The sequence below is a fragment of the Mobula hypostoma genome, chromosome 8 (genome assembly GCF_963921235.1).
Source record: "Mobula hypostoma chromosome 8, sMobHyp1.1, whole genome shotgun sequence".
NCBI lineage: Eukaryota > Metazoa > Chordata > Chondrichthyes > Myliobatiformes > Myliobatidae > Mobula > Mobula hypostoma.
The window spans coordinates 124,395,705-124,423,425 of record NC_086104.1 but is presented as its reverse complement, the minus strand read 5'-3'; the positions used below and the strand labels follow the sequence as shown (position 1 = coordinate 124,423,425).

At 46.7% G+C, this 27,721-nt stretch overlaps 1 protein-coding gene across 1 annotated transcript in view; it reads left to right on the top strand.

The window, feature by feature from the left end:
• tmem145 (transmembrane protein 145) overlaps window positions 1-27,721 on the top strand; it is a 152,179-nt gene continuing 124,458 nt past the window's right edge. The window contains exons 1-4 of the mRNA XM_063055262.1: window positions 1-159; window positions 11,168-11,242; window positions 13,012-13,089; window positions 27,008-27,094. Of these exons, the coding sequence (XP_062911332.1) occupies window positions 37-159; window positions 11,168-11,242; window positions 13,012-13,089; window positions 27,008-27,094 (363 nt within the window). The 5' untranslated portion in view covers window positions 1-36. The remainder of the gene's footprint in view (window positions 160-11,167; window positions 11,243-13,011; window positions 13,090-27,007; window positions 27,095-27,721) is intronic.

The following is a 27,721-nucleotide window of genomic DNA, read 5'->3' as shown; positions in this document are numbered from 1 at the left end:
GGGGCCGGGCGGGGGCGCTCGGCGGAGCTGCTGAAAATGGCTGGGCCCGGGACCGGGGCCGCTGACGGGCGCTCCGCCTTGTTCCTGCTGTTGGCGGCGGCGGTCGGTCCGAGCGGTGCAGGGGCCAAGTATGTGAGGGGCAAGATCAACACCACCGAGGTAGGGAGGGAGGGGAGAAGGCACAGGGTTGGGAGGGAATGAGAGGAGGTGGGAGGGAGGAGAAAGGGATAGAGGGAGGATGAGGAAGAAGAATGGGAGGGGATTTGAAGGAAGGGGAGAATACGGAGTGAATGAGGGAAGTCGAAGTGGAAAAAGTGGTGGAGGGGCAGGGTAAGGAGGAAGACGGAGTGAAAGGGTGTGTAGGAGGAGAGAAGCACGACGGATGGAGGGGAAAGGGGATGAGAGGAAGAAAGGATTGGGGAGAAGATTGGTGGAAGAAGTGGAGACAGTCAGAGGTGGGAGAATGGAGGGAGGGAAAGTGGGTGGGAGGGAGAGCAGGAAGGTGAGGGAGGAAAAGGTGGAGTGAGGGTGGGGAGACAGGTGTGAGAAGGATGAGGAGGGGAGGGAGCAGAGAGAAATGGGTAGAGGTGGAGGGATACTGCCTACCTGATCGTTTCCTGCTCTCGGAATCTTGTCCCATTCATCCTTATCCTGGTGATCCAGAAAATCCAAGTCCCCACACCAATTCCCAGCTCTCCCACTGGGGGTCCATCTGCCAAATGCCATCTCTCCTGCCCTTGTCACACAGGAGGCGTTCAGAAGCAGACATCTGAGTGAGGAGTTCCTCAAACCACTTCCAAGGACATTGTCGCATTATTGAAAAGTAAACTTATCAACACTGATCCATCATCCATCCCCAGGAGTGTGTGATGGGACATTGTGGAGAGAACTTCACTCTGTGTCTGACCCCAGAAGTGTGTGGTAGGGTGGCTGGAGGGAGCTTCACTCTGTGTCTGACCCGAGGAGTGTGTGATGGGATGATTTAGAGGGAGTTTCAGTCTGTGTGTGACCCTGCGGGTGTTTAATGGGGCGGTGTGCAGGGAGCTTCACCCTGTGTCTGACCCCTGGAGTGTGTGATGGGACAGTGTGGAAGGAGCTTCACTCTGTGTCTGACCCCAGGAGTGTGTGATGGGATGATTTAGAGGGAGTTTCAGTCTGTGTGTGACCCTGCGGGTGTTTATTGGGGCAATGTGCAGGGAGCTTCACTCTGTGTCTGACCCCAGGAGTGTGTGATGGGACGGTGTAGAGGGAGCTTCACTCTGTGTCTGACCCTGGGAGTGTGTGATGGGACAGTGTGGAGGGAGTTTCACTCTGTGTCTGACCCCAGGATTGTGTGATGGGACAGTGTGGAAGGAGCTTCACTCTGTGTCTGACCCCAGGAGTGTGTGATGGGACGGTGTGGAGGGAGCTTCACTCTGTGTCTGACCCCAGGAGTGTGTGATGGGATGATTTAGAGGGAGTTTCAGTCTGTGTGTGACCCTGCGGGTGTTTAATGGGGCAGTGTGCAGGGAGCTTCACCCTGTGTCTGACCCCTGGAGTGTGTGATGGGATGGTGTGGATGGAGCTTCACTCTGTGTCTGACCCCGGGAGTGTGTGATGGGACGGTGTGGAGAGAGATTCACTCTGTGTCTGACCCCGGGAGTGTGTGATGGGACGGTGTGGAGGGAGATTCACTCTGTGTCCGACCCTGGGAGTGTGTGATGGGACGGTGTGGAGGGAGATTCACTCTGTGTCTGACCCCGGGAGTGTGTGATGGGATGGTGTGGAGGGAGTTTCACTCTGTGTCTCACCCCAGGAGTGTGTGATGGGATGGTGTAGAGGGAGCTTCACTCTGTGTCTGACCCCGGGAGTGTGTGATGGGACGTTGTGGAGAGAACTTCACTCTGTGTCTGACCCCAGAAGTGTGTGGTGGGGTGGCTGGAGGGAGTTTCACTCTGTGTCTGACCCTGGGAGTGTGTGATGGGACAGTGTGGAGGGAGCTTCACTCTGTGTTGGACCCTCTTTTCCTTTTTTGAAGGGGACCTATTTCTCGATTACAATCATTGCGTTATCCCTTCAATGTTCTACTATGGTTTACAATCAGCCATTTATGGATGGTGAAGGAGAAAATTGTGGGTTGCCCGTACACCTCTTCCATGTGCCCCAGACACTTGAGAGTGTCTCCAAGAGATGGGATTGGTCCCAGTGCAGGCTTCGGGAGGGGATGGGGAGGGCATAAGACAAGAGCAGATTTGGACCCACTGAGCTCATGGAGTCTGCAGCGCCTTCGATCATGGCTGATTATTATCCCTCTTAACCCCATTCACCTGCCTTCTCATAACCTTGACATTGTGGAGCTCATCAATGTCCACAGTTAGTAAACCCAGTGACCTGGCTTTCCACAGATTCACGGAATCAGGCTGAATATCACTGGCAAATGTAACGAAACCTGCGGCAGCAGGGCAGTGCCATACATAACCCAAAAAACTATAAATTACAATGAGAAATATGTGTATATAAAATTAAATTAAGTAAGTAGTGTACATGGGTTCACCACGTCCCTTCAGATATCAGAAGACGCAGGGGAAGAAGCTGTTCCTCAAACATTGAGTGTGTGTTCTCAAGCTCGGGCACCTTCTCCATGATGGTGGAGACTTATGAGCTTGAAGACATGTCCCGGGTGATGGGGTCCTCAGTGATGGATGCTGCCTTTTTTCGAGGCATCTTCTTTTGAAGATGTCCTGAATGATGGGGAGGCTCGTGCCTCTGATGGAGTTGGCTGAATCTGCAGCTTTCTATAGCTTTTTCCTATCCTTTGAAGTGAACCCCTCCATTCCATGTGTGGTGATGCACCCGGTCAGAATGCTCTCCGCGTACATCTGTAGAAATTTGCTGGTCTTTGGTGACATACCAAACTTCCTTAAAATCCTGATGAAGTATTGCTGCTGTTGTGCCTTCTTTGTAATTGCATAAATATATTGGGCCCAGGATAGATCTTCAGAGATGTTGACACCGAGGATCTTGAAACTGCTCACTCTTACCATTGCTGATTCCTCGGTGAGGGTATTGTGTGTTCCCCTTACTTCCCCTTCCTGAGGTCCACATTCAGTTCCTTGGTCTTAGTGACATTGAGGACAAAACTGTTGCAACACCACTCAACTAGCTGAACTCCTGTACACCTCCTCGTCAACATCCGAAATTCTGCCAGCAACAATTAGGTCATCGGCAAATTTACAGATGGCATTTGGGCTGTGTCTAGCCACAGAATTGTGGTTGTAGATAGAGTGGAACAGTGGGCGAAGCACACAATCATGAGGTGGTGCCAGTGTTGATTTGTCAGCGAAGAGGAAATGCTTTTTCCGATCTGCATTGACTGTGGTTTCCCAATGTGACATCAAGGAGCCAGCTCCCTCTACCTGAAGAAACGCCTCCTCATCTCTGTTCTGAAGAGATGTCCTTCTATTCTGAGGCTCTGCCTCTGGATTTAGACTCTCCCACTATTGGAAACATCCCCTCCATGTCCACCCTATTGAGGACTTTCAATATCTGGTAGGCTTGAATGAGACTCCAGCTGCACTCTTCTAAACACCGGTGATAGGGCAGTTACGCCCTCTGGGGAGTGGACAATGGGCACTGAGAGGAACCTTACGTTCTCCTGAGGGTAGCACCTACAGCGGAAAATGTACCTCACCATGCCATCCCCTTCTCTCAATTCCTCCATCTCTGCCGTATCTGCGCTCAGGATGAGGCTTTTCATTCCAGGATGAGGGAGATGTCTTCCTTTTTTTAAAGAAAGGGGCTTCCCTTCTTCCACCATCAACTCTGCCCTCAAACGCATCTCTCCCATTTCATGCACATCTGCTTTCACCCCATCCTCCTACCACCCCACCAGCCTCTGTGTCCAACATATTATTCTCTGTAACTTCCGCCACCTCCAACGGGATCCCACCACTAAGCACATCTTTCCCTCCCCCCCACTTTCTGCTTTCTGCAGGGATCGCTCCCTACGCGACTCCCTTGTCCATTCGTTCCCCCCCCCATCCCTTCCCACTGATCTCCCTCCTGGCAGTTATCCTTGTAAGCAGAACAAGTGCTACACCTGCCCTTACACTTCCTCCCTCACCACCATTCAGGGCCGCAGACAGTCCTTCCAGGTAAGGCAACACTTCACCTGTGAGTCTGCTGGTGTGATATACTGCGTCCGGTGCTTCCGATGTGGCCTTTTATATATTGGCGAGACCCGACGCAGACTGGGAGACCGCTTTGCTGAACACCTACGCTCTGTCTGCCAGAGAAAGCAGGATCTCCCAGTGGCCACACAGTTTAATTCCACATCCCATTCCCTTTCTGACATGTCTGTCCACGGGCTCCTCTACTGTAAAGATGAAGCCACACTCAGGTTGGAGGAACAACAACTTATATTCCGTCTGGGTAGCCTCCAACCTGATGGCATGAACATTGATTTCTCTAACTTCCGTTAACGCCCCTCCTCCCCTTCTTACCCCATCCCTAATCTATTATTATTATTTATTATTTTTTTCTCTCCTTTCCTGTCATAATAACTCCTTGCCTGTTCTCCATCTTCCTCTGGTGCTCCCCTCCCCCTTTCTTTCTTCCAAGGCCTTCCGTCCCATGATACTCCCCCTTCTCCAGCCTTGTATCCCTTTTGCCAATCAACTTCCCAGATCTTGACTTCATCCCTCCCTCTCCTGTCTTCTCCTATCATTTTGGGTCTCCCCCTCCCCCTCCCACTTCCAAATCCCTTACTATCTCTTTTTTCCGTTAGTCGTGATGAAGGGTCTCGACCCGAAATGTTGACTGTACTTCTTCCTATAGATGCTGCCTGGCCTGCTGTGTTCCACCAGCATTTTGTGTGTGTTGCTTGGATTTCCAGCATCTGCAGGTTTTCCTGTACATGCTGTCTGGGAACGGGATCTCTATGGGGTATCGAGGTGTAGAGTCACCAGCAGGCTCTGGACACGCACTACCCTCCCTGATCGGGAGACTCAGGACCACTGCAGAAACCCTGTGTCAACTTCCTTGGGGTTAGGATTTGTAAGCATTTGGAAAACCATGGTCTAATTAGGGACTGTCAGCATGGCCTGGTGTGGGGTAGGACATGTCTTCCTACCTTGATTGAGATTTTTGAGGAGATGATGTAGGTGATTGTTGAAAGTAGAGCTGCAGATATCATCCACATCGATTTTAGTAAGAACTATGACAAGGTCCCATACAGGAGGCCTGTCCACAAGATTAAGATGGATGGTGAATTGGTTGCTTGGATTCAGATTTGGCTTGTCAGAGGGTAGAGGCCTTATTCTAGCTGGGGGTCCAATGACTAGTGGTGTTCAGAATCAGAACCAGGTTTATTAGCACCGGCATGTGACGTGAAATTTGTTAACTTAGCAGCAGCAGTTCAATGCAATACATAATCTAGCAGAGAGAGAAAAAAAAAATAAATACAATAAAACATAATAATAAATAAGTAAATCAATTACTTATATTGAATATAAACAACAGGAATTCTGCAGATGCTGGAAATTCAAGCAACACACATCAAAGTTGCTGGTGAACGCAGCAGGCCAAGCAGCATCTATAGGAAGAGGCGCAGTCGACGTTTCAGGGTCTCGGCCTGAAACGTCGACTGCGCCTCTTCCTATAGATGCTGCTTGGCCTGCTGCGTTCACCAGCAACTTTGATGTGTGTTACTTATATTGAATAGATTTTTTAAATGTGTGAAAACAGAAATACTGTATATTTAAAAAGTGAGGTAGTGTCCAAAGCTTCAAAGTCCATTTAGGAATCGGATGGCAGAGGGGAAGAAACTGTTCCAGAATCGCTGAGTGTGCGCCTTCAGGCTTCTGTATCTCCTACCTGATGGTAACAGTGAAAAAAGGGCATGCCCTGGGTGCTTGGGGTCCTTAATAATGGACGCTGACTTTCTGAGACACCGCTCCCGAAAGATGCCCTGGGTACGTCGTACCCAAGATGGAGCTGACTAGATTTACAACCTTCTGCAGCTGCTTTCGGTCCTGTGCAGTAACCCCCCATACCAGACAGTGATGCAGGGATCTGCACAGGAATCTCTAATTTACAGTATATAAATGACCTGGATGAAAACATGGATGGGCGGGTCAGTAAGTTTTCAGATGATATTAGGTCAGTACTGTTGTAGATAGTGTAGAAGATTGCCAAATGATACAGTGGAATAGAGATCAGTTACAGATTCGGGCAAAGAAATGGCAGGTGGAGTTTAATGCAGCCAAATGTGAAGTGTTGCACTTTGGGAGGTCAGATGTAAAAAGGCAGAACCCTTAACACTACTGATGTATGAGGGATCTTGGAGTTCAAGCCTATAGCTCTCTGAAAGAGGCTGGATGGGTTGATAGGGTGATGAAGAAGGTGTGTTTGCCTTTATTATTCTGAGGTCAAGAGCCAGCAAGCTGTGTCGCAGCTTTAGAAAACTCTGGTTAGGCCGCATCTGGAGTATTGCATTCAGTACTGGTCACCCTATTACAGGAAGGATGTGGAGGCTTTGGAGAGGGTGCAGAGAAAGTTCACCCGGACACTGCCTGGATTAGAGGGCTATAACGCTATAAAGAGAGGTTGGAGAAATTTGGCGTTCCCTTTGGAGGCTGAGGGGAGATCATGAGAGGTTTGCATGTTTATGAGTGGCACAGGCAGAGTGGAGAGCGGTATCTTTTTCCCAGGGTTGAAATATCTAATAAGAGGGTATGAAGTGAAGGTGAGAGTAAGTTCAAAGGAGATGTGTGGGGCAAATTTCTTCTTACGCAGAGAGCAGTGGGGGCCTGGAATGTTCCACCAGGGTTGGTGGTGGAGAAAGATATGACAGCAGTGTTTAAAAGGCTGTTATAATGACACACGAATGCACAGAGGTTAGAGGGATATGGACATTGTGTAGGCAGAAGGGATTAATTTAGTTAGCTGTTTAATTACTAGTTTAATTAGTTCTGCTCAGCATGGTGGGTTACAGGATCTGTTCCCGTGCTCTTCTTTGGTCTATAGCTGATATCACAAAAATGCAAATGACTCAAAAAGTGTGTATATATTTCTAAAAAGCTTACGTATTTGGGGGAATTTTGGTTGAGCCATTGTTTATCAGCTGAAAATAGACCCTTCAGTCCATCAAGTCCATGTTGACCTTCAACTACCCGTTTACACTGATTACATATCCCCACTGACTCCACCCCCCCCCCAGCCCGATTCAATTTCTCACCTACACACCGGGGAGGCGATTCACTGGCATATTTGCATAGGGATGTGGGAGGGAACAGGAGCATCCAGAGGGAACTCAATTGGTCACAGGGAAAATGTGCAAACTATGTCCCCCTCAACGCATGCACACACAGCACCGTGTTCTACAGTGCAGTATGAGCGCTTCAGCCCAAGATCAATGTAATGCTTCTTATACTTTATACTTACACTTTATTGTCGCCAAACAATTGATACTAGAACGTACAATCATCGCAGCGATACTTGATTCTGCACTTCCCGCTCCCTGGATTACAAATCGATAGTAAATATTAAACATTTAAATTATAAATCATGAATAGAAAATAGAAAAATGGAAAGTAAGGTAGTGTAAAAAAAAAACCGAGAGGCAGGTCTGGATATTTGGAGGGTACGGCCCAGATCCAGGTCAGGATCCGTTCAGCATTCTTTTCACAGATCTTCTTTCCCATATGGGCCTCCATTTTTCTTTCATCCATGTGCCTATCAAAGAGTTAATATCCCTAATGTATCTGCCTCTATCAGCACCGCTAGCAATGCGTTCCACATACCTACAACTCTCTATGTCACCTCTTGTGACATGGCACATAATGAATGAATGAACTTCTGACTTCTCCCTATACTTCCTCCAATTAAGGTATGTCCTCGCATATTAGCTATTTCCCATCCTGGGAAAAACTTGCCAGCTGTCCACTCTATCTATCCTAGTTATTTTAAATTCCTCTGTCAAGTCGCCTCTCATCCTCTTCTGCTCCAAAGGGAAAAGCTATAGCTTGCCCAGCCATACATCATAAGATTTCTTCTGTAACCCAAGCAGTATCCTGGTAAATGTCCTCTGCATCATCTCTAAAGCTTCCACTTCCTTCCCATAATGAGGCAACCAGAGCTGAACACAATACTCTGCAAGGTCTAACCAGAGTTTTACAGATTTGCAGCATTACTTGTAGCTTTTGAACTCAATTCCCCAACTAATGAAGGCCAACATACCATACGCCCTCTTAACCACCCTATCAACTTGCGTGGCAACTTTGAGAGATCTATGGACTTGAACTGTAAGATCCTTCTGTTTTTCCAAACTGCTAAGAGTCCTGCCATTAACTTTATACTCCATCAATGTCCCATTGTAACCTTTGTATTATCTGCAAATTTATTAACTCAAGTTATTTATAAAAATCAGATCCCTGCAGAACACTACTAGTTATGGATCTCCAGGCATCTATCACTACCCTCTGCCTTCCGTATCCATGCAACCAAGTTTACCTGTATCCTGTGGTTCCTATCTTTCTGATCGAGCTTACCATGGGAAACCTTGTTGAAACCCTTATACACCACATCCACAACTCTACCTTCAACTTGTTTTGTGACATCCTGAAAAAAAAAGTCAGTCAAGCTTCTGAGGCATGACCTGCCCCTCGCAAAGCTATGCTGATGACCCTGATCAGACTGTGCTTCTCTCCAAATGCATGTAAACCCTGTCTCTAAGAATCCTCTCTAATAGTTTGCTCACCACTGATGTAAGACTCAATGGTCTATTATTCCAAGGGTTTGTTCATTATGTGCTGTGTCGTATGACGTGTGTGATCGTGGTCTTTCCATGACCATGATTGTTCTTGGCAAATTTTTCTACAGAAGTGGATTGCCATTCTGCCTTCCCGGGTAGTGTCATTACAAGATGGGTGATCCCTGCCATTATCAATAACTCTTCAGAGATTGCCTGGCGTCAGTGGTTGCATAACCAGGATTTATGATATGCACCAGCTGCTCATACAATGGCTTCCCATGGCTTCACATGATCCTTTCTCAGGGGTGGGGGGGTCTAAAAAGGTGCTACACCTTACCCATCTAGAACTTCAGGCAGTTTATTCCTCTTCTATCCCTGATTCTTCCTACCATCAGTCTCGTCAACCTCCTGTTCTTCACGTAAGTACAGATCACCCTGAGGCTTTCTTAATCCTACTCACCAAGACCTTCTCAAGACTCTTCTAGCTCTCCTAAGTCCCATCATTCCTGGTTACCTAGTAACTCTCGAGAGCCCTGTCTGATCCTTGCTTTCTAAACCTTTAGTAAGCTTCCTTCTTCCTCTTGACCAGCTGTTCTACATTTCTTGTCAACCATGGTTACTTGACCCTACCCACCTGTCCCTGCTAAATGGGACAAACCTATCCCAAACTTGTTGTACATTTCCTCGAGAACATCTTTTCCCAATTTATGCTCCCAAGTTTCTATCTAATAGTATCGTAATTACCATACTGTCTGCCCCTAACCCTGTCCAGGACTATGCTAAAGGTCAGTGTGTTGTGGTCACTGACTCCGAAATGTTCACCCACTGAAAGGTCTGACAGCTGACCAGGTTCATTGCCTGGTACCAGTTCCAGTACGGCTCTTCTCTAGCCAGCCTGTTTACATATTGATTAAAGCACCCTTCCTAGACAAACCTAACAGATTCCTCACCATCTAAAGCTCTTGCACTAAGGAGGTGCCAATCAATATTAGAGAATTGAAGTCACCCATGAGTAACCCTGTTATTTATGTACCTTTCAAAAATCTGTCTTCTGATCTGCTCCTCACTCGCCCTGTTCCTATGGGGAGGGGAGAGAGGTCTATAGAATACTCCCAATAGAGTGATTGCTCCCTTCCTGTCTCTGCTCATGGTGTTTGGCAGTTTTTGTTTCTCAAGAATTCTATCATATTTCTTTATTGTCTTGGCCAGGTGCCCGCAAGAAAATGCATCTCAGGATACCATATTACAGCAGATTCGTACTTTGTTAATGCATTTACTTTGACTTTGCCTGAATTTCACCCACACTGACTCAGTAAATGATCCCTCCCCTCCCTGATTTGTGTGACTGGCTACCGTTTCCGACTCCATCCAGTCACCAGATCTCTCTCTGACACCTCATTAGATCATCCCTGAGCCTGTTTAACAATTTAAACAGTTCTCATGGTAGCAGAGCGCAGTGACTAGCAGAGCAATGTGGCATTGTCATATTGAGACACCTGAGAGTGGGAGGGTCCCAAGCAAGGAGGACAATGTTAGGTGATGAAGGGACGGTTATTTAAACTGAGGTGCATCAGAGCAGTGTCCTGGGGGAGGGAATGTGACACTCACACAGCCCATTCAATGTTGGACAGCATTCAAAGCAGTCTGGAAAGTAATTAATCATCAAAGCCAAGTTTATTGCCGTCTGCACAAGTCCATGTGTGCACAGTTGCAATGAAAACAGAATCAGGTTTATTATCACTGAGATACGTTGTGAAATTTTTTTTCTTGCAGCAGTTCAGTGCAAGACTGTCCATTACAATGAAGAAATGCTAAGTAATTAAATAGTGCGGAAAAGGAATCTAAATGCCTCGACTAGTAAAGACAAGCATGACGTAATTCTTTATCACCATTTCAACCTGTGCAGCCAGTTTCAGGGACTTGTGGACCTGGACCTTAAGATCTGTCAAACTTCTACAGATGTGCGTTGTATAGTCTGTTTTCCCCAAGGTGGAAATGGTGGATAACTGGGGGGAGAGGGGAGAAGTTTAAAGGAGAGGTGCAAGGCAAGTTTTTTTTTACACAGAATGGTGGGTGCCTGGAACGTGCTGCCGGGGGTGTCACTGGAGGCAGGTAAGAGAGAGGCACTTAAGTTGCTCTTAAATGACATGCAAAAAGACAGGGGTCAAAAAATGTGGATCAAATGCAGGCAGATGGGATTGGTTAATTGGCATTGTGATGGGCACAGATATGGTGGTCTGGAGGGCCTGTTGCTGGATTTGTGTTAAAGTTCAGGAGGTGGGGGGGGGTGCTGGCATGGTGTGTGAATCAGTCCTAGATCAACAGTGACATCTTAGGGTGAGGATCAAGATTGAAGGGGCCAAATGGCAGTTCCTCAGAGGCAGGCTGCAACCTATGACCCATGCCCTTGTGTAACCTCTGACCTCTCTCCCTCAGGATTGGGTGTTCCTCACCAGATTCTGCTTCCTGTCCAACCATGGGAGGCTTCAGTTCCACTTCAAGTATCCTGAGGTGTGTGTGACGGTGGGAGGAGATGAACGTCAGTGCGCAGTGGTTGGTGGCGGGGGTGGGGGGGAGCGCAGGGAAGGAGGATCAGTGACTGAGAGGGGTGCTGGAGAGAAGGGTTTAGCACTGGGAGGAGGTGTAGGGGTGGGAGGTCAGGTGGGTATTGGTGAGATGTGATGGGGTGGGCAAGGTGACCCTGGATGGCGATGTGGGGCTTTAGTGGGGAGAGAGGGTAGGGTCAGCCTCAAAGGCAATGATGACCATGGGGAGGGGTTGGAGGAAGGGGTATTGGTAGATCAGCTTCAGGCTTGGCAGGATGGAACAGAGGAGAAGATGGAAGTGGAGAAGTGCAAGGAACTGCAGGGGTATTGGGGGCCTGCTACAGATCCAGGAACCAATCAGAAAAGAGCTATTGGGTCAACTGACCTGGGCATCCCAAACTGATTGGGGAGCTTTCGTAAAACTGGTCAGTTGGTGAGGATTTAGTGGGTTGGGAGAGGTGGGTTTGAGAGTGTTGGGTTGGGAACTGTTGAATTGGTCTCAGCTGATTTTGGGAGTGACAGCTTTGGAAGGGGCAGTATGGATTAGGCAGTGTTAGGGATGAGGGGAGTGTGGGTTGGGGGTCATCTGAATTGGATTTGGGAGGGGAGGAATGGTTGACTGTGTTGAGCTGGAGAGGATTGGTGTGAACTGAGCTGAATGGGAAATGGTTGGGTGGAGTGGAGTGGGTTTAATATAGGAGTGTTGGATTCGGGAAGGCAGAGTTGGGGGAGATCGAGTTGGGTTGTAGGAGATTGGGTTCAATTAAGTTGATTGGGAGGGGTGGGTTGGATTGAAATGGATTGGGATGTGTTGGGTTAGAGAAGGGACTAGAACTGGGGGTTGGGTTGGACTAAGATGTGGTGGGATGGGTTCCATTCAGTGTGGGAAAGTTGCATTGGTCTGAGTTGGGAGGATTGGGAGTGGTAGCTTTGGGGAGAAAGGGGTAATTTATGGAAGGTTGGGTTGACTAAATTGGATTGGGTGGGTTGAGCTGGGGATAAGAATGTTTGGTTGGGGAGGATTTATTGGACTGAAATGAATTGAAGAGGGTTGGGTAGAGTGCAGTGGGTTTAGTTGGGGAGTGTTGGGTTGACTGAGTTGGACTGGTGAAGGCTGGGATGGAGAGGGCAGTGTTGATTGGGGAGGATTAGGTGGTATGGAGTTGAGTTGTCAAGGGTTGGGTGTGTTCAGTTGCAGATGGCTGTGGAATGTAAGGTTTGGTTGGGGAAGACTGGGTTAGATAGAGCTGAGTTGTGGAGAATTGGGAGGTGTGGTTGGACTGGGTTGGGTGTGTTGATTTGGAAAGGGAAATGTGGTTAGGAGGGTTGGATTTGTGGAGTTGGGGTTGGAAGAGTTGAGGTGCGGAGGGTATTTTTGGGTGGCTTTGGGAGTGTTGGGTTGGACTGAGTTGAACTGGGAAGGGGTGGGTTTGGAAACGGTTATGATAGGTCATGTAGGGATGGGAAGGGGTGAGTTCGGAGAGGGTTGTGTAGGGTTGCGTTTGGAGAGGGTGGAGATGGGTCATGTAGGGTTGGGGAAGGGTCGGTTGGGAGTTTATGGGCAAGGGAAGATCCACAGGATTGGGGCTCAGCTCCAAAAGTGGGAGGGTATTGGCTGGACTGGGAGCTTCTCTTGGCACCAAGTTAAGGCCCCCATCACCTCTCCATTTCTGGTAACGTGGAAGGGTGAACGATAATGTCTGACCCCGCTCCCTCACTTTTCTCTTTCCACAGGCCAACTGTTGCCAGAATGTTCTGCTGTACTTTGACGATGCCACACAGTGGCCAGCCATCTATCAGAAGCAGAACCTGGTGAGTGTGGGTTTGTCCCCGGGGATCCCAGGTACTTGGTCCAGCTTTGCTTCCACACCTCACCCACCATTCCACATCCCAACCTGTCCAGTTCCTATTTTACCTGTCCCTCATCCTACCCTCCCGTATCTGCCTCCTCCCCCTCCACCAACCCATCATAATCCATTTTCTACAGTCACCCCATACCCCTCCCTTCTACACCGTAGGCACACCGTCCTAACATCCCTCCACAGGCACTAGTTAGTCTTCCCACATCTGCTCACCAAATGCACAACAAAAAGCATCCTGTCTGAAGCAGCATGACTTGGTCTGGCAACTGCCCTACACGTGACTGCACAAAACTGCAGAGAGTTGTGGGTGCAGCTCAGCAAATCACAGAAACTAGTCTCCACTCCATGGACTCTGCCTACAGTTCTTACTGCCTCGGTAAAGCAGCCAGCACAATCAAAGACCCCACCCACCCCTCTTCTTTCTTCTCCCATTTGGCAGAAGATACAAAGGCCTGAAAGCGCATGCCACCAGCCTCTAGGACAGTTTCTATCCCATTTATATAGACATTGAATGGTTCCCTAGTATGATAAAATCGACTATTGACCTGGTAATCTGCCCCATTATGGCTTTGCACTTTATTGTCTGCCTGCACTGCACATTCTCTGTCACTGGAACACTATAATCTGCACAAACATGAGCGATTTGGCAGGTGCAGGAAATCCAGAGCAACATACACACAAAAAACTAAATGCTGGAGGAACTCAGCAGGTTGACAGCTTTTATTGTGGGGGGGGGGGGTAAAATAAGCAGTTGTCATTTCTGTCTGAGATCAGTCATCATGTACCTTTCATTTATTCTGCAATCTGTTATTATTTCTCCTTGTGCTATCTCAATGCACAGTTATAATGATCTGTATGGACAGTGTGCAAGTCTCTACCTCAGTACAATTGACAGTAACAAACCAATACCACCGGACAACAAAGATTTTGCTTACTGAATACTTTTGGGTGTATCTTATGGATTTTGGGCTACTGATCATTAAAATAACCATGAAATTTCCCTACCATACACCATTTTTTTTGGAATGGCCTATATTTGTTGTTTCAATTCATAACACAAGTCAATTAAAATGTTGCCCAACATGTAAGCTGAGAAGTTTTCTACCTTGTCCAGGCATCCCTGGGCGTGCTTTGGGTTGCCTGCATGACCCACAACGTTGGAGTCTTCTTATTGATTTTTTAGTGTTAAGCCTGAAAGCTGTGCTGCCACACAATGGCAGGGTCCACCCTTCAGTGCAGAAACAGGAAAGAAAACTATACCGAACTTTGGGAGTCTTGTTGAAACACATATAGTACAGCAACTGCAACTGGAACATCTGCGGTGATCTGAAAGTAGTAGTGCTGCTACGAGGAATGCAGCTGGGCTACACCAAGTACTGTTGTTTCATTTGCGAACAGAACAGCTGTGCTAAAGAATCTCATTACGTTAATAAGGATTGGCCACTCCGTAAGCAGTTGTTGCCAGGGAAGAAAAGTCTGGCACATAAGTCACTTGTAGACCCAACAAAGATATTTTGGCTGCCAGGACATATAAAACTGGGGCTTATGAAATACTTTGTGAAAGCGATGAACAAGGAATGTGAAGGATTTTGATATTTGAGACAGATGTTTCCCAGAATAACTGATGCCAAGATTAAGAAGGCATTTTTTGTTGGGCCACAAATCGAAGAGGTCATCAGTGACAGGCAATTTGAAGAACTTCTTGTGGCACTGGAGAAAATCCCATGGAAGGCATTCAAGGCTGTTGTTGAAATTTTTCTTGGCAACTACAGAGCAGCAAACTACATGTAGCTGGTTGACAACACGCTTCAAACATACAAAACCATGAAGTACAACATGCCACTGAAAATTTTATTTTCTGCATTCCCACTTAGACTTTTTCCCTGCCAATTTTGGCATTGTCAGTGACGAGCACGGAGACGCAGGTGTCAGGGCAACTGGAATCCACCAATGTGGGCTGATTACTTTTGGACCCTTAAGCAAGAAGCCTAAGGGCCAAATTATACTTTTGCGTCAAATCTACGCCGTGGGTACAGCGTAGCCGTGTACCCTACGCTGTACCTGACACGCACCGGCGCAAAAATGTAACTACACGTCACGGTGACGCAGACCGCAAGAACTGTGATTGGTCCGCTTGGTAGCATCGCATTTCCTCCTGCACTGCAATAGCTCCTTATTGAGCGACTGAAGGGCAGAGAAGGAACTCTGGCTGCAATGCTTTCCATAAAGCTTTACAGATCTCCAAAATTATGGAGGACCCTGTGCTTGACGCCAGTTTGTAGCTAGCTGCTACAGCCTGTTGACTTCCACCTGAAGCTAAAACTCGAATAGTGATTGCCAGTCTCTGAGTATACTGCGCGTACATGATGCGAAATAAATGGTTGGAGACGATGAACCAAATCGTCAAATCTACCTGCCGACATCCGAAAATATTTGAAATGCATTTCTTCGTCCATGTCTCTCAGTGATCGGACAAGCACAGAAAATTCACCCTCCTTCAGTTTCAGTCGCCATTCTTTGAAGTTTGAGTTTCTTCGTGTTGCGTTTCAACACGAACAAACTCAACACGGTGGCATAGAAACCCCACCGCCAACTAGCGTTTTGGCGGTGAATTGCAGAGCGATGCAAACACACCAATGCACAAGTATAAATGCTCACAACGGCGTAACCCACTTGAGTAGGCTACGGTGTAGGCTACTACGCAGAAGTATAAATCAGCCTTTGGACATGGAGTGCCAATGAAAGTCATCATCAAAGCCCCTTTTTTGTAAGCTTAGTTGAACTATTGAAAATTATCAGGACTGTTACACAATTAAACACATTATATTCAATTAAAGTTAATTTTTTGTTTCTCCAAATTCCAATGTGATACAAGTAGTCTGAAATTACATTTGTGTTCAGCTTCAAGTGATCTATCATATTTCCAAGGAAGCAACACTTCTTAAGAAAATTATTGCTGGCCAATGTAGCTTATCCACCTTCCCCACCCTTGTCCCAGTAGCTCAGTTCATCATCCTTCCTATCCATCTCCCACCTTTGACACTCCTCCTCCTCCTCCATATCTCCCTCCCTCTCTCCTCCCATCTCCTACTCACCCTTCCCTTTCTCCCTCACCCCATTCCTGAGAGAAAAGGAGCAGTTCGAGAGCAGGAAAGGGTTGAATTGCCAACAGTTCCATGTTGGATGGGAAGCTCGTGTTTAAAAATACAGAGAATAAGGGATTACTGTAGACTCACAGAGTCACACCGTACGGAAACAGGCCATTCTGCCCAACTGTTCCGGGTTGACGAAGATTCCCATCTCAGCTAATCCTATTTGCCCATCTTTGGCCCATATACCTCTAAATCTTTCCTATCCACATATATGCTTTTAAATGTTGCCCCTCAGGTTCCTATTAAGTCTCTTTCCTCTCACCGCAAACCTTTGCCCTCCCTGCTACCAAACCCTGGAGAAAAAGACTATTGAATGGAACCTAGTACAATAAGATGGACTGTTGACCTCACAATCTACCTTATGATCTTGCACCTTACTGTTTACCTGCACTGCACTTTCTCTGTAGCTGTTACACTTTATTCTGCTTTGTTATTATATTTCCCTGTTCTAATGCACAGTGTAATGACCTCGTGTTTGACGAGATTCAGATTCATTTATTTATCACATGTACATGGAAAAATAAAAGGAAATACGTCGCTAGCAGTAACAACCAACACACCAAAAGATGTGCTGGGGGCAGACCACAAATTGCCACACATTGCAACACCAACACAACATGCCCACAATGGTTAGCAGAACAACATGGGCAGCAACAACAACCATAAATCAAAACAGCAGCAAAACAAGCTCACCTTCCCACTGACTCACTCAAAACACAAACAGGCCGCCTCCAGGCCTCCAATCTGTAGGCCTTGGCCCCGGACTCTCAGACTTGCAGACATTAGGCCTCCAACCTCCACTCCCCGGCCCAGAACCAGAGACATCGGGCTGTGACATTCAGACTTGCCAATTTCAGTCTTTGACCTCCATTATTGACCCCAAGACCAGACGATCATGGGACTATATTCCAGGCTTCAACAGGAGGAATACAGTGTTGGGAAATGTACGATAATGCATGTAAAAGGAACTGTAGTGTGGACTATTATCTAAATGGGGAGAAGGTTCAAACATCAGAGATGCAGAGGGACTTGGGAGTCCTCGTGCTTTGCTGCCGCTTGTGTGTGGGAGGGGAGGCTGGGGGGGGGCTTTGGGGTTCTAGCATTTAACTCTCATTCATTCTTTGGGGTACTCCTGTGTTTTTGTGGATGTTTGCGAAGAAAAAGAATTTCAGGATGTATATTGTATACATTTCTCTGACATTAAATGTACCTTTGAACCTATTGAAGACTCCCAGAAGGTTAATTTATAGGTTGAGTCTGTGGCAAAGAAGGCAAATGCAATGTTGCCATTTATTTCAAGGGGAACAGAATGTAAAAGTAAGGAGATAATGCTGAGGCTTTATTAGTCAGGCAGTACTTGGAGCATTATCAACAGATCTGGACCCCATACCTCAGAAAGGATGCTTTGTCTTTGGAGAGAGTCCACAGGAAGTTCACAAGGATGACTCCAGGAATGAAGGGTTTGATATATGAGGAGCACTTTGCAACCTTAGACCATAAGACATAGGAGTAGAATTCGGCCATTTGACCCATCAAGTCTGCTCTGCCATTCAATCATAGCTGATCCGTTTTTCCCCTCCTCAACCCCAGCTCCCCAGCCTTTTCCCCATAACCTTTGATGCCGTGCCTAATCAACAACCTGGCCTCACCAACTGCCTGTTGTAATAAGTTCCACAATTTCACCACCCTCTGGCTGATGAAATTTCTCCGCATCTCCTTTTTAAATGGACGCCCTCTATCCTGAGGCTGTGCCCTCTTGTCCTAGACCTCCCTTGCCATGGGAAACATCCTTTCCACACCTATTCTGTCTAGGCCTTTCGACATTCGAAAGGTTTCAATGAGATCCCCACCTCATCCAGTGAGTACAGACCCAGAGCCATCAAATGTTCCTTGTGTATTAACCCTTTCATTCCTGAAGCATCGTTGTGAACCTTCTCTGAACCCTTTCCAACAGCTCTTTTTAGATGAGGAGCCCAGAGAGGTTCACAATACCCAAGGTGAGGTGCCTTATAAAGACCCAGCATCACCCTCCTGCTCTTGTACTGCAGAGCTCTTGAAATGAATGCTAACATTGCATTTGCCTTCCTCACCTTCGACTCAACCTGCAAGTTAACCTTTAGGATGTTCTGTGCAAGGACTCCCAAGTCCCTTTGCATCTCAGATTTTTGAATTTTCTCCCCATTTAGAAAATAGTCAAAGTGTATGACCGTACATTTTCCAACATTGTGTTTCATTTGCCACTCTCTTGCCCAATCTCCTAATCTGTCTAAGTCCTTCTGCAGCCTACCTGTTTCCTCAGCACTACTTGCCCTCCACCAATCTTCATATCACCTGCAAACTTAGCAACAAAGCCATCTATTCCATCATCTAAGTGATCGATATACAGCATAAAAAGAAGCAGTCCCAATTCTGACCCCTGTGGAATACCACTAGTCACTGGCAGCCAACCAGAAAAGGATCCTTTTATTCCTACTCATGCCTCCTACCAATCAGCCAATGCTCTAACCATGCCTGTAACTTTCCTGTAATACCATGGGCTCTTAACTTGGTAAGCAGCTGTATGTGTGGCACCTTGTCAAAGGCTTTCTGAAAGTCCAAATATACAACATCCACAACATCCTTTAGCTATCCTGCTTGTAATCACCTCAAAGAGTTCCAACTGTTTCGTCAGGCAAGAATTTCCCTTAAGGAAACCATGCTGACTTTGTCCTATCTTGCCTGTGTCACCAAGTGACTCCATATCCTCATCCTTAACAATTGACTTCAACATCATCCCAACCACTGAGGTCAGGCTGACTGGCCTATAATTTCCTTTCTGCTGCCTCCCTCCTTTCTTAAAGAGTGGAGTGACATTTGCAATTTGCCAATCCTCTGGCACCATGCCAGAGTCCAATGATTTTTGAAAGATCAATACTAATGCCTCCACAGTCACCACCACGACCTCTTTCAGAACCCTAGGGTGCAGTTCCTCTGGCCCAGGAGACTTGTGTACCGTTAGGTCTTTCAGCTTTTTGAGTACCTTCTCCCTTGTAATAGTAACTGCACTCGCGTCTCTTCCCTCAAACCTTCCAACATCTGGCACACTGCTAGTGTTTTCCACAGTGAAGACTGATGCAAAATACTCAGTTAGTTCATCAGCCATCTCCTTGTTCCCCGTTATTATTTCTCTGGCCTCATTTTCTAGTGGTCTTCTATCCACTCTCATCTCTTCTATTTTTTACATACTTGTAAAAGCATTTACTATCCACTTTGATATTGTTTGCTAGCTTGCTTTCATATTTCATCTTTTCCTGCCTTATGATTCTTTTAGTTGCTCTCTGTAAGATTTTAAAAGCTTCCCAGTCCTGTCTTCCTATAATTTTTGCTTTGTTGTATGCCCTCTCTTTTTCTTTTACATTAGCTTTGACTTCCCTTATCAACAACAGTTGAACTATTTTGTCATTTGAGTATTTCTTCTATCTTGCACCATCCTTATTTTCCCCTGAAACTCGCATCGTTGCTTCTGTGCTGTCTTCCCTGCATACTCCTCTCCCATACCACGTAATTTCCTTTACTCCACTGAAGTACTGTGAAGTACTGCTGCATCAGACTTTACTTTCCCCTATCAGGTTTCAAGTTGAATTCAATCATATTGTGATCACTGGTTCCTAAGGGTTCTTTTACCTTAAGCTCCCTAATCACCTCTGTTTCATTACATAACCCCAATCCAGTATAGCTAATCCCCTACTACGCTCAATGACAAACTGTTGGAAAAAGCCATCTTCTAGGCATTCAACAAACTCACTCTCTGGAGATCCATTTCCAATCTGATTTTCCCAATCAATCTGTATGTTGAAATCTTCCGTGACTATCATAACATTGCTCTTTTAACATACCTTTTCTATTTCTTATTGTAATCTGTGGTCCACATCTCAGCTACTGTTGGGAGGTTTGTATATAACTGCCATTGGGGTCCTTTTATCCTCGCAGTTTCTTAACTCAACCAACAAGGATTCAACATCTTCCAATCCTATGTCACATCGTTCTACTGATTTGATGCTATCCTTTACCAGCAGAGCCACACCACCACCTCTGCCTACCTTCCTATCACTCCAATATAACGTGTAACCTTGGACATTCAGCTCCCAACTACAACCATCCTATATCCATGATTCAGTGATGGCCACAACATCATACCCAGTGATCTGTTAAAGTGGAACAGGATTATCCACCTTATTTCTTATACTCCATGCATTGAGATATAACGCTTTGAATACTGTATTTGCTGGCCTTTTTGATTCTGTATCCCTTATGCACTGATACTCACCCCGCTGGCAGCAATTATGTCCTATCATCTTCTTCCTGCTCTTCCTGACAGTCTCTCTGCACACTAGCTTTGCTTTTTTACCATCCATCCTATCCTGAGTACCTTCACTCCAGTTCCCACCCTCCTGCCAAATTAGTTTAAACCCTCCCCAACAGCTCTAACAAACCTGCCCACGAGAATATTGGTTCCTCTCAGGTTCAGGTGCAAGCCATCACTTCTGAACAGGTCAAACCTCCCCCAGAAGAGACCCTAATGATCTAAGAACCTGAAGCCCTGCCCCCTGCACCAGCTTCTCAGCCACGCCTTACTTTGCCAGATCATCCTGTTTCTACTCTCACTGGTGTGTGGCACAGGCAGCAATCCAGAAATTGCTATCTGGGAGGTCCTGCTTCTCAGCTTTCTACCTCGATCTCTAAATTCTCTTTTCTTTGCTTTCCCTTCCTACGTCATTGGTACCAATATGTACCAAGACATCTTGCTGCTCCCCCTCCCTCTCCAAACTGTTGTGGATGCGATCTGAGAAGTCCCTGACCCTGGCACCTGGGAGGCAGCTTACCATTCGGGTGTCCTGTTCACGTCCACAGAATCTCCTGGTTGTTCCCCTGACTATTGAGTCCCCTATCACTACCGCTCCCCTCTTCTCACCTCTTTCCCTTCTCCATGACGGACCCATGCTCGGCGCCAGTAACCCAGTCTCCATGGCATTCCCCTGGGAGGTCATCCCCCACAACAGTATCCAAAATGGTATGCTTATTATTGAGGGGTAATAATAAGGGGTGCACTGTACTAACTGCCTGTTCACATTTCCATTTCTCCTGACAGTCACCCAGCTACTCGCCTCCTGCAACTTCGGGGTGACTACTTTCCTGTATCTCTGATTATCTCCTCACTCTCCCGTACAAGCCGAAGGTCATCCAGCTGCTACTCCAGATCCCTAACACAGTCTTCGAAGAGCTGCAGCTGGATGAACTTCATGCAGATGAAGTTCCCTGGGAGACTCTGGTTCTCCCAGGACTCCAACATCTGGCATGAAGAACACACAACCACCATTTACTACATTAGGTATAGTAAGAGAGAGGAAAAAGGAAACCTTCGCAGAAGCTTACCCAGAGCTAACACCTCTCTGAGCCAAAACCTGATACTCCTACATTCACCACTAACCTTCTCCCGACAATAGCCGCCTCACTTGTCCCTTCTGTACCTGTAGTGTTCTCGTGCAGTGTGTTGAAACTCTGACTAAACACCAAGTTAAACCGGAGCCAATGAAGACAGAGTCGTAGTAAGGTTAACCGTTTACTGTTCACTCTTCTACATCAACATCGTATGGTGAAAAGGCATTGCTTCTATGATGTTTCTTTGTGGATAGAAATGGAGCTCTTCACGATCATTGCTGCACGCATGGCACCCACCATCACACCTTCTCCGAACCGGTTACACATAAGACGCGGCGAAACCGGAGGTGACGTCATCGCATGCCGTGATATACTATAGACAATGAATTTACCTTTGTTAGACTGTAACATAATTATCAATCTTTAACTTTAACTAGAAAATAATTACAAACAAATCATTTAAAAATGTAGACCCAACGAAGCCAAATAAATGCCTTAAGGGCAACACAGTACTTCTAAACAAGCGTCGCCAACCTGCGAGGAACCCTGTCACTGTGGCCTGCTCCTGCCACTGACTGGGCCGTCGGAATGTCTTATAGTCTTGACCACAGGGATTGCTGATGGAATGATTGGAATGGGAATGTTATTGTCACATGCACAGAAATACGTTGAGAAGTTTTTCTTGCATGCTTTGATCAATTTTTTGGTTCAAGATGGTGCTGAGCTACAATGTACGTCAAGGAGAGAATTAATTGTGTTTTAGGTTCTAAGGGATGGTTTTGAGGACAGTGTGAGCGTTGGGGGTCTGTTTACAGTTTAGGGTCAGGGATGAGGGGGAGCTATAGGTTGGGGGCAGGAGCTGGTGGTCAGAGTGATCTGCAGTTGACGGCCAGCAGTCCCCGAGGGTTGGGGCAACAGACTCTGCGAACAAAGATCAGCAATCCCTGTGGTCAAGGGCAGAGGTCAGCAAGGCTCGAAGGTGAAGGCTTGGTGACCACCCCTCCCCTCCCAGGTCAGCGAGTCCCAGTGGTCTGTGCGAGTCTGGTGGTCGAGAATGAAGTTGGCAAGTCTGAATATCACAGCCTGATGTCACTGGTTCTGGGCCAGGGAGTGGAGGTTGGAGGCCTAATGTCTGCCAGTCTGAGAGTCTGGGGCCAAGGCCTACGGATTGGAGGCCTGGAGGCGGCCTGTTTGTGTTTTGAGTGAGTCAGTGGGAAGGTGAGCTTGTTTTGCTGCTGTTTTGACTTATGGTTGTTGTTGCTGCCCATGTTGTTCTGCTAACCATTGTGGGCATGTTGTGTTGGTGTTGCAATGTGTGGCAACTTGTGGTCTGCCCCCAGCACATCTTTCGGTGTGTTGGCTGTTATTGCCAGCGACGTATTTCCTTTTATTTTTCCATGTACGTGTGAATAATAAATGAATCTGAATCTCGTCAAACACGAGGTCATTACACTGTGCATTAGAACAAGGAAATACAATAACAGCAGAATAAAGTGTAACAGCTACAGAGAAAGTGCAGTGCAGGTAAAGAGTAAGGTGCAAGATCATGAGGTAGATTGTGAGGTGAAGAGTCCATCTTATCATACAAGGCTCCGTTCAATAGTCTTTTCCTCCAGGGTTTGGTATCAGGAAGGGCAGAGGTTTACGGTGAGAGGAAAGAGATTTAATAGGAACCTGAGGGGCAAAATTTTCACCCACAGTGTGGACAATATATCAAATGAATTGCCAGAGAGAGGTACATTAACAACATTTAAAAGCACGTGTGCGGATAGGAAAGATTTAGAGGGATATAGGCCAAAGGCGGGCAAATAGGATTAGCTGAGATGGGAATCTTAGTCCACATGGAGCAGATGGGCAGAATGGCCTGTTTCTATACGGTGTGACTCTGTGAGTCTACAGTAATCCCTTATTCTGTTTTTTTTAAACACGAGCTTCCCCCCAACACCAAGACTACCAAGTTCTATAGTGATCCCACAAAATTTGGAGCATCCCATCCAACACTGAGCACACTGTTCCAAATGCAGCCTCACCAGCCCCTTGTACATCCCAGCCTCCATACTAGGTGTCCCGAGTGATGAAGTCCATCGTGCCAAATGCCTTCTTCACCAAGTGCAGGATGAATGTAACCAGATGGTTGATGGTTAGCATGGACACAGTGGGCTGAAGGGCCTGTTTTTCTCCTGCACCTGTCTGTATCTGCCTGGAGTGCCCTGGATTAATCCCAGAACCCAACTGACCGAGGAGCTGTACCTCAGACATTGTCAGGTGTGCGTTCAGTGTTGATGTTGGCAGCCCACCCTCGTCCTCTGGACTCACTGAAACTCTGTGGGACATTTTGTGGTCCGGAACGAACATCCCTTCGGGCTGCAAGTCCTTACCATCCCTTCCTGTTCCTCTCCCACCAGCCCTCACTTTCCCTGCACCTTCTCCCTCCCTCCTCCTTTAGATACCAGTGAGGACAGAGCGATTGAACTCCCTCCCCCATCCAGCAAGAGGTTAGGGGTGATCTGATTGTCAACTTGACCCTGCATTTTCAAAAGGCTTTTGACAAGGTCCCACACAGGAGATTAGTGTGCAAACTTAAAGCACACGGTATTGGGGGTAAGGTATTGGTGTGGGTGGAGAATTGGTTAGCAGACAGGAAGCAAAGAGTGGGAATAAACGGGACCTTTTCAGAATGGCAGGCGGTGACTAGTGGGGTACCGCAAGGCTCAGTGCTGGGACCCCAGTTGTTTACAATATATATTAATGACTTAGATGAGGGAATTAAATGCAGCATCTCCAAGTTTGCGGATGACACGAAGCTGGGTGGCAGTGTTAGCAATGAGGAGGATGCTAAGAGGATGCAGGGTGACTTGGATAGGTTGGGTGAGTGGGCAAATTCATGGCAGATGCAATTTAATGTGGATAAATGTGAAGTTATCCACTTTGGTGGCAAAAATAGGAAAACAGATTATTATCTGAATGGTGGCCGATTAGGAAAAGGGGAGGTGCAACGAGACCTGGGTGTCATTATACACCAGTCATTGAAAGTGGGCATGCAGGTACAGCAGGCGGTGAAAAAGGCGAATGGTATGCTGGCATTTATAGCGAGAGGATTCGAGTACAGGAGCAGGGAGGTACTACTGCAGTTGTACAAGACCTTGGTGAGACCACACCTGGAGTATTGTGTGCAGATTTGGTCCCCTAATCTGAGGAAAGACATCTTTGCCATAGAGAGAGTACAAAGAAGGTTCACCAGATTGATTCCTGGGATGGCAGGACTTTCATATGAAGAAAGACTGGATGAACTGGGTTTGTACTCGTTGGAATTTAGAAGATTGAGGGGGGATCTGATTGAAATGTATAAGATCCTAAAGGGATTGGACAGGCTGGATGCAGGAAGATTGTTCCCGATGTTGGGGAAGTCCAGAATGAGGGGCCACAGTTTGAGGATAGAGGGGAAGCCTTTTAGGACCGAGATTAGGAAAAACTTCTTCACACAGAGAGTGGTGAATCTGTGGAATTCTCTGCCACAGGAGACAGTTGAGGCCAGTTCATTGGCTATGTTTAAGAGGGAGTTAGATATGGCCCTTGTGGCTACGGGGGTCAGGAGGTATGGAGGGAAGGCTGGGGCGGGGTTCTGAGTTGGATGATCAGCCATGATCATAATAAATGGCGGTGCAGGCTCAAAGGGCCGAATGGCCTACTCCTGCACCTATTTTCTATGTTTCTATTTCTGTCTCCCCAGCAACCTTTCACAAGACCCTCGCCTATCTACAGTCTACACTCTCTCTGTTCCACTGCTCTGCGAGGAAGACTCACAGGTTTATTGTGCAAGGAAACAGTCACTTTGGTCCAAATAGTTCATGCTTCCTATCTAAGCAAGTCCCATTCACCCAAGTTTGGCTCATATACCTCCAAATCTTTCCTCTCCACGTTCTTTTTAATATCTCTTCACACTGTTACCGTCGGGAAGGAGGTACAGAAGCCTGAAGGCACACACTCCACAATTCAGGAACAGCTTCTTCCACTCTGCCATCTGATTTCTAAATGGACTATGAACCCATGAACACTACCTCACTACTTTCTATTTCTGTTTTATTTTGCACTACTGATTTTAACTTAACTATTTAAGTATACATATATATACTTAATGTAACTTCTTTTTCTCTATTTGTTTATTTATCATGTATTTCATTATACTGCTGCCGTAACATTAACAAATGTCTCAACATATGCCAGTGTTATTAAATCTGACTCTGACTGTTGTTATTTTACCTGCCTCGATTTCTTCCTTTGGTAACTTGTTCCACACGTATAGCACCCTCCATGTGAAAAAGTTGCCCGTCCTTAACAGGTTCCTATTAAATCACTCCCCCTCATTCAAACCTGTGTCCTCTAGTTCTTGATTTCCCAACCCAGGGGAAAAGACTGTGCACATTCACCCTATCTATGCCCCTCATGGTTTTATACACCTCTGTAAAATCACCCGTCAGTCTCCTGCACTCCAAAGAAATAAGTCCCATCCTGCTCAACCTCTCCCTATAACTCAATCCCTTGAGTTCTCATAAATCTTCTCTGCTCGTTTTCCAGTTTAGTAAGATCTTTGCTATAACAGGACGATCAAGACTAATGCAATACTGGAACATCTTGTACAACTGCAGTGTAACATCCCAACTCCTGTCCTGATTGCCCTGCCTGATGGTCAGAGAGCCAGATTCCTTCTTCACCATACTCTCTACCTCTGTTCAGAGAACTCACAGATCCAAGAGAAAAATATGTCAGCAACACACACACAAAATGCTGGTGAACGCAGCAAGCCAGGCAGCATCTATAGGAAGAGGTACAGTCGATGTTTCAGGCTGAGACCCTTTGTCAGGACTAACTGAAAGAAGAGATAGTAAGAGATTTGAAAGTGGGAGGGGGAGATCCGAAATGATAGGAGAAGAAATGATGGAGCCAAGAGCTGGAAAGTTGATTGGCAAAAGGGATACGAGGCTGGAGAAGGGAGAGGATCATGGGACGGGAGGCCTAGGGAGAGAGGGGGAGGGGTGCCCAGAGGATGGGCAAGGAGTTATAGTGAGAGGGGCAGAGGGAGAAAAAAGAGAGAAAAAAAGGGGGAAAAAATGTAATCATTAATAAATAAATAAATAAATAAATAAGGGATGGGGTACGAAGTGGAGGTGGAGCATTAATGGAAGTTAGAGAAGAGAAATATTTCAGCTCATCTCTTCCAGAAATGGGGTACCTTATAATCAATGAGTTCTACTTCTCCTTTCTCCCACAAGAGGATCACACTCTTACTCTCTGTTCCAGGACTGTTACGAGAAGGAGTCTGTTCTACGACCAGATAACAATCAGGTCATTAACCTGACAACACGTTACATCTGGTCGGGTTGTGAGGTAAGAGGGAATATTCAGACAGTGTGTGTGTTTTAATGGGTTGGTGAAACAGCGTGGGCGCTGCTGTAGTGTGGTGGTCAGTGTAACGCTGACACCGCACCAGCGATCCCTAATTGGGATTCGGTTCCCCGCGCTGTCTGTAAGAAATTTGTACGTTCTCCCCGTGACCGTGTGGATTTCCTTTGGAAGCTCCAGTTTCCTCCCACAGTCCAGACATTGATGGGTTAGGATCAGCAAGTTATCACCATGCTACGTTAGTGTCAGAAGAGTAGAAACACCTGCGGGCTTCTGTACCTTTTGTCCAATGGGAACTGCGAGAAGACAGCATAGTCTGGATGGTGGGGATCTTTTACGGTGGATATTGCCTTCTTGAGCCAGCACCTGCTGTACGTACTACCAGTGGTGGGGAGGGATATGCCTGTGATGTGATGTGTTCAGCTGAGCCCACTGCTCTCTACAGCATTATACATTCAGATTGCCATGCCAGACCGTGTTGCAACCAGTCTGAACCCTTTCAACAGTAGCAGTCTGTTAGAGCACAAATGCATCTGTATGGTGGGCCTAGGACAGGTCACCTGACATGTCAATGTCCAGCAATTCAACGTTAATAACTCTCTCTACCACCCT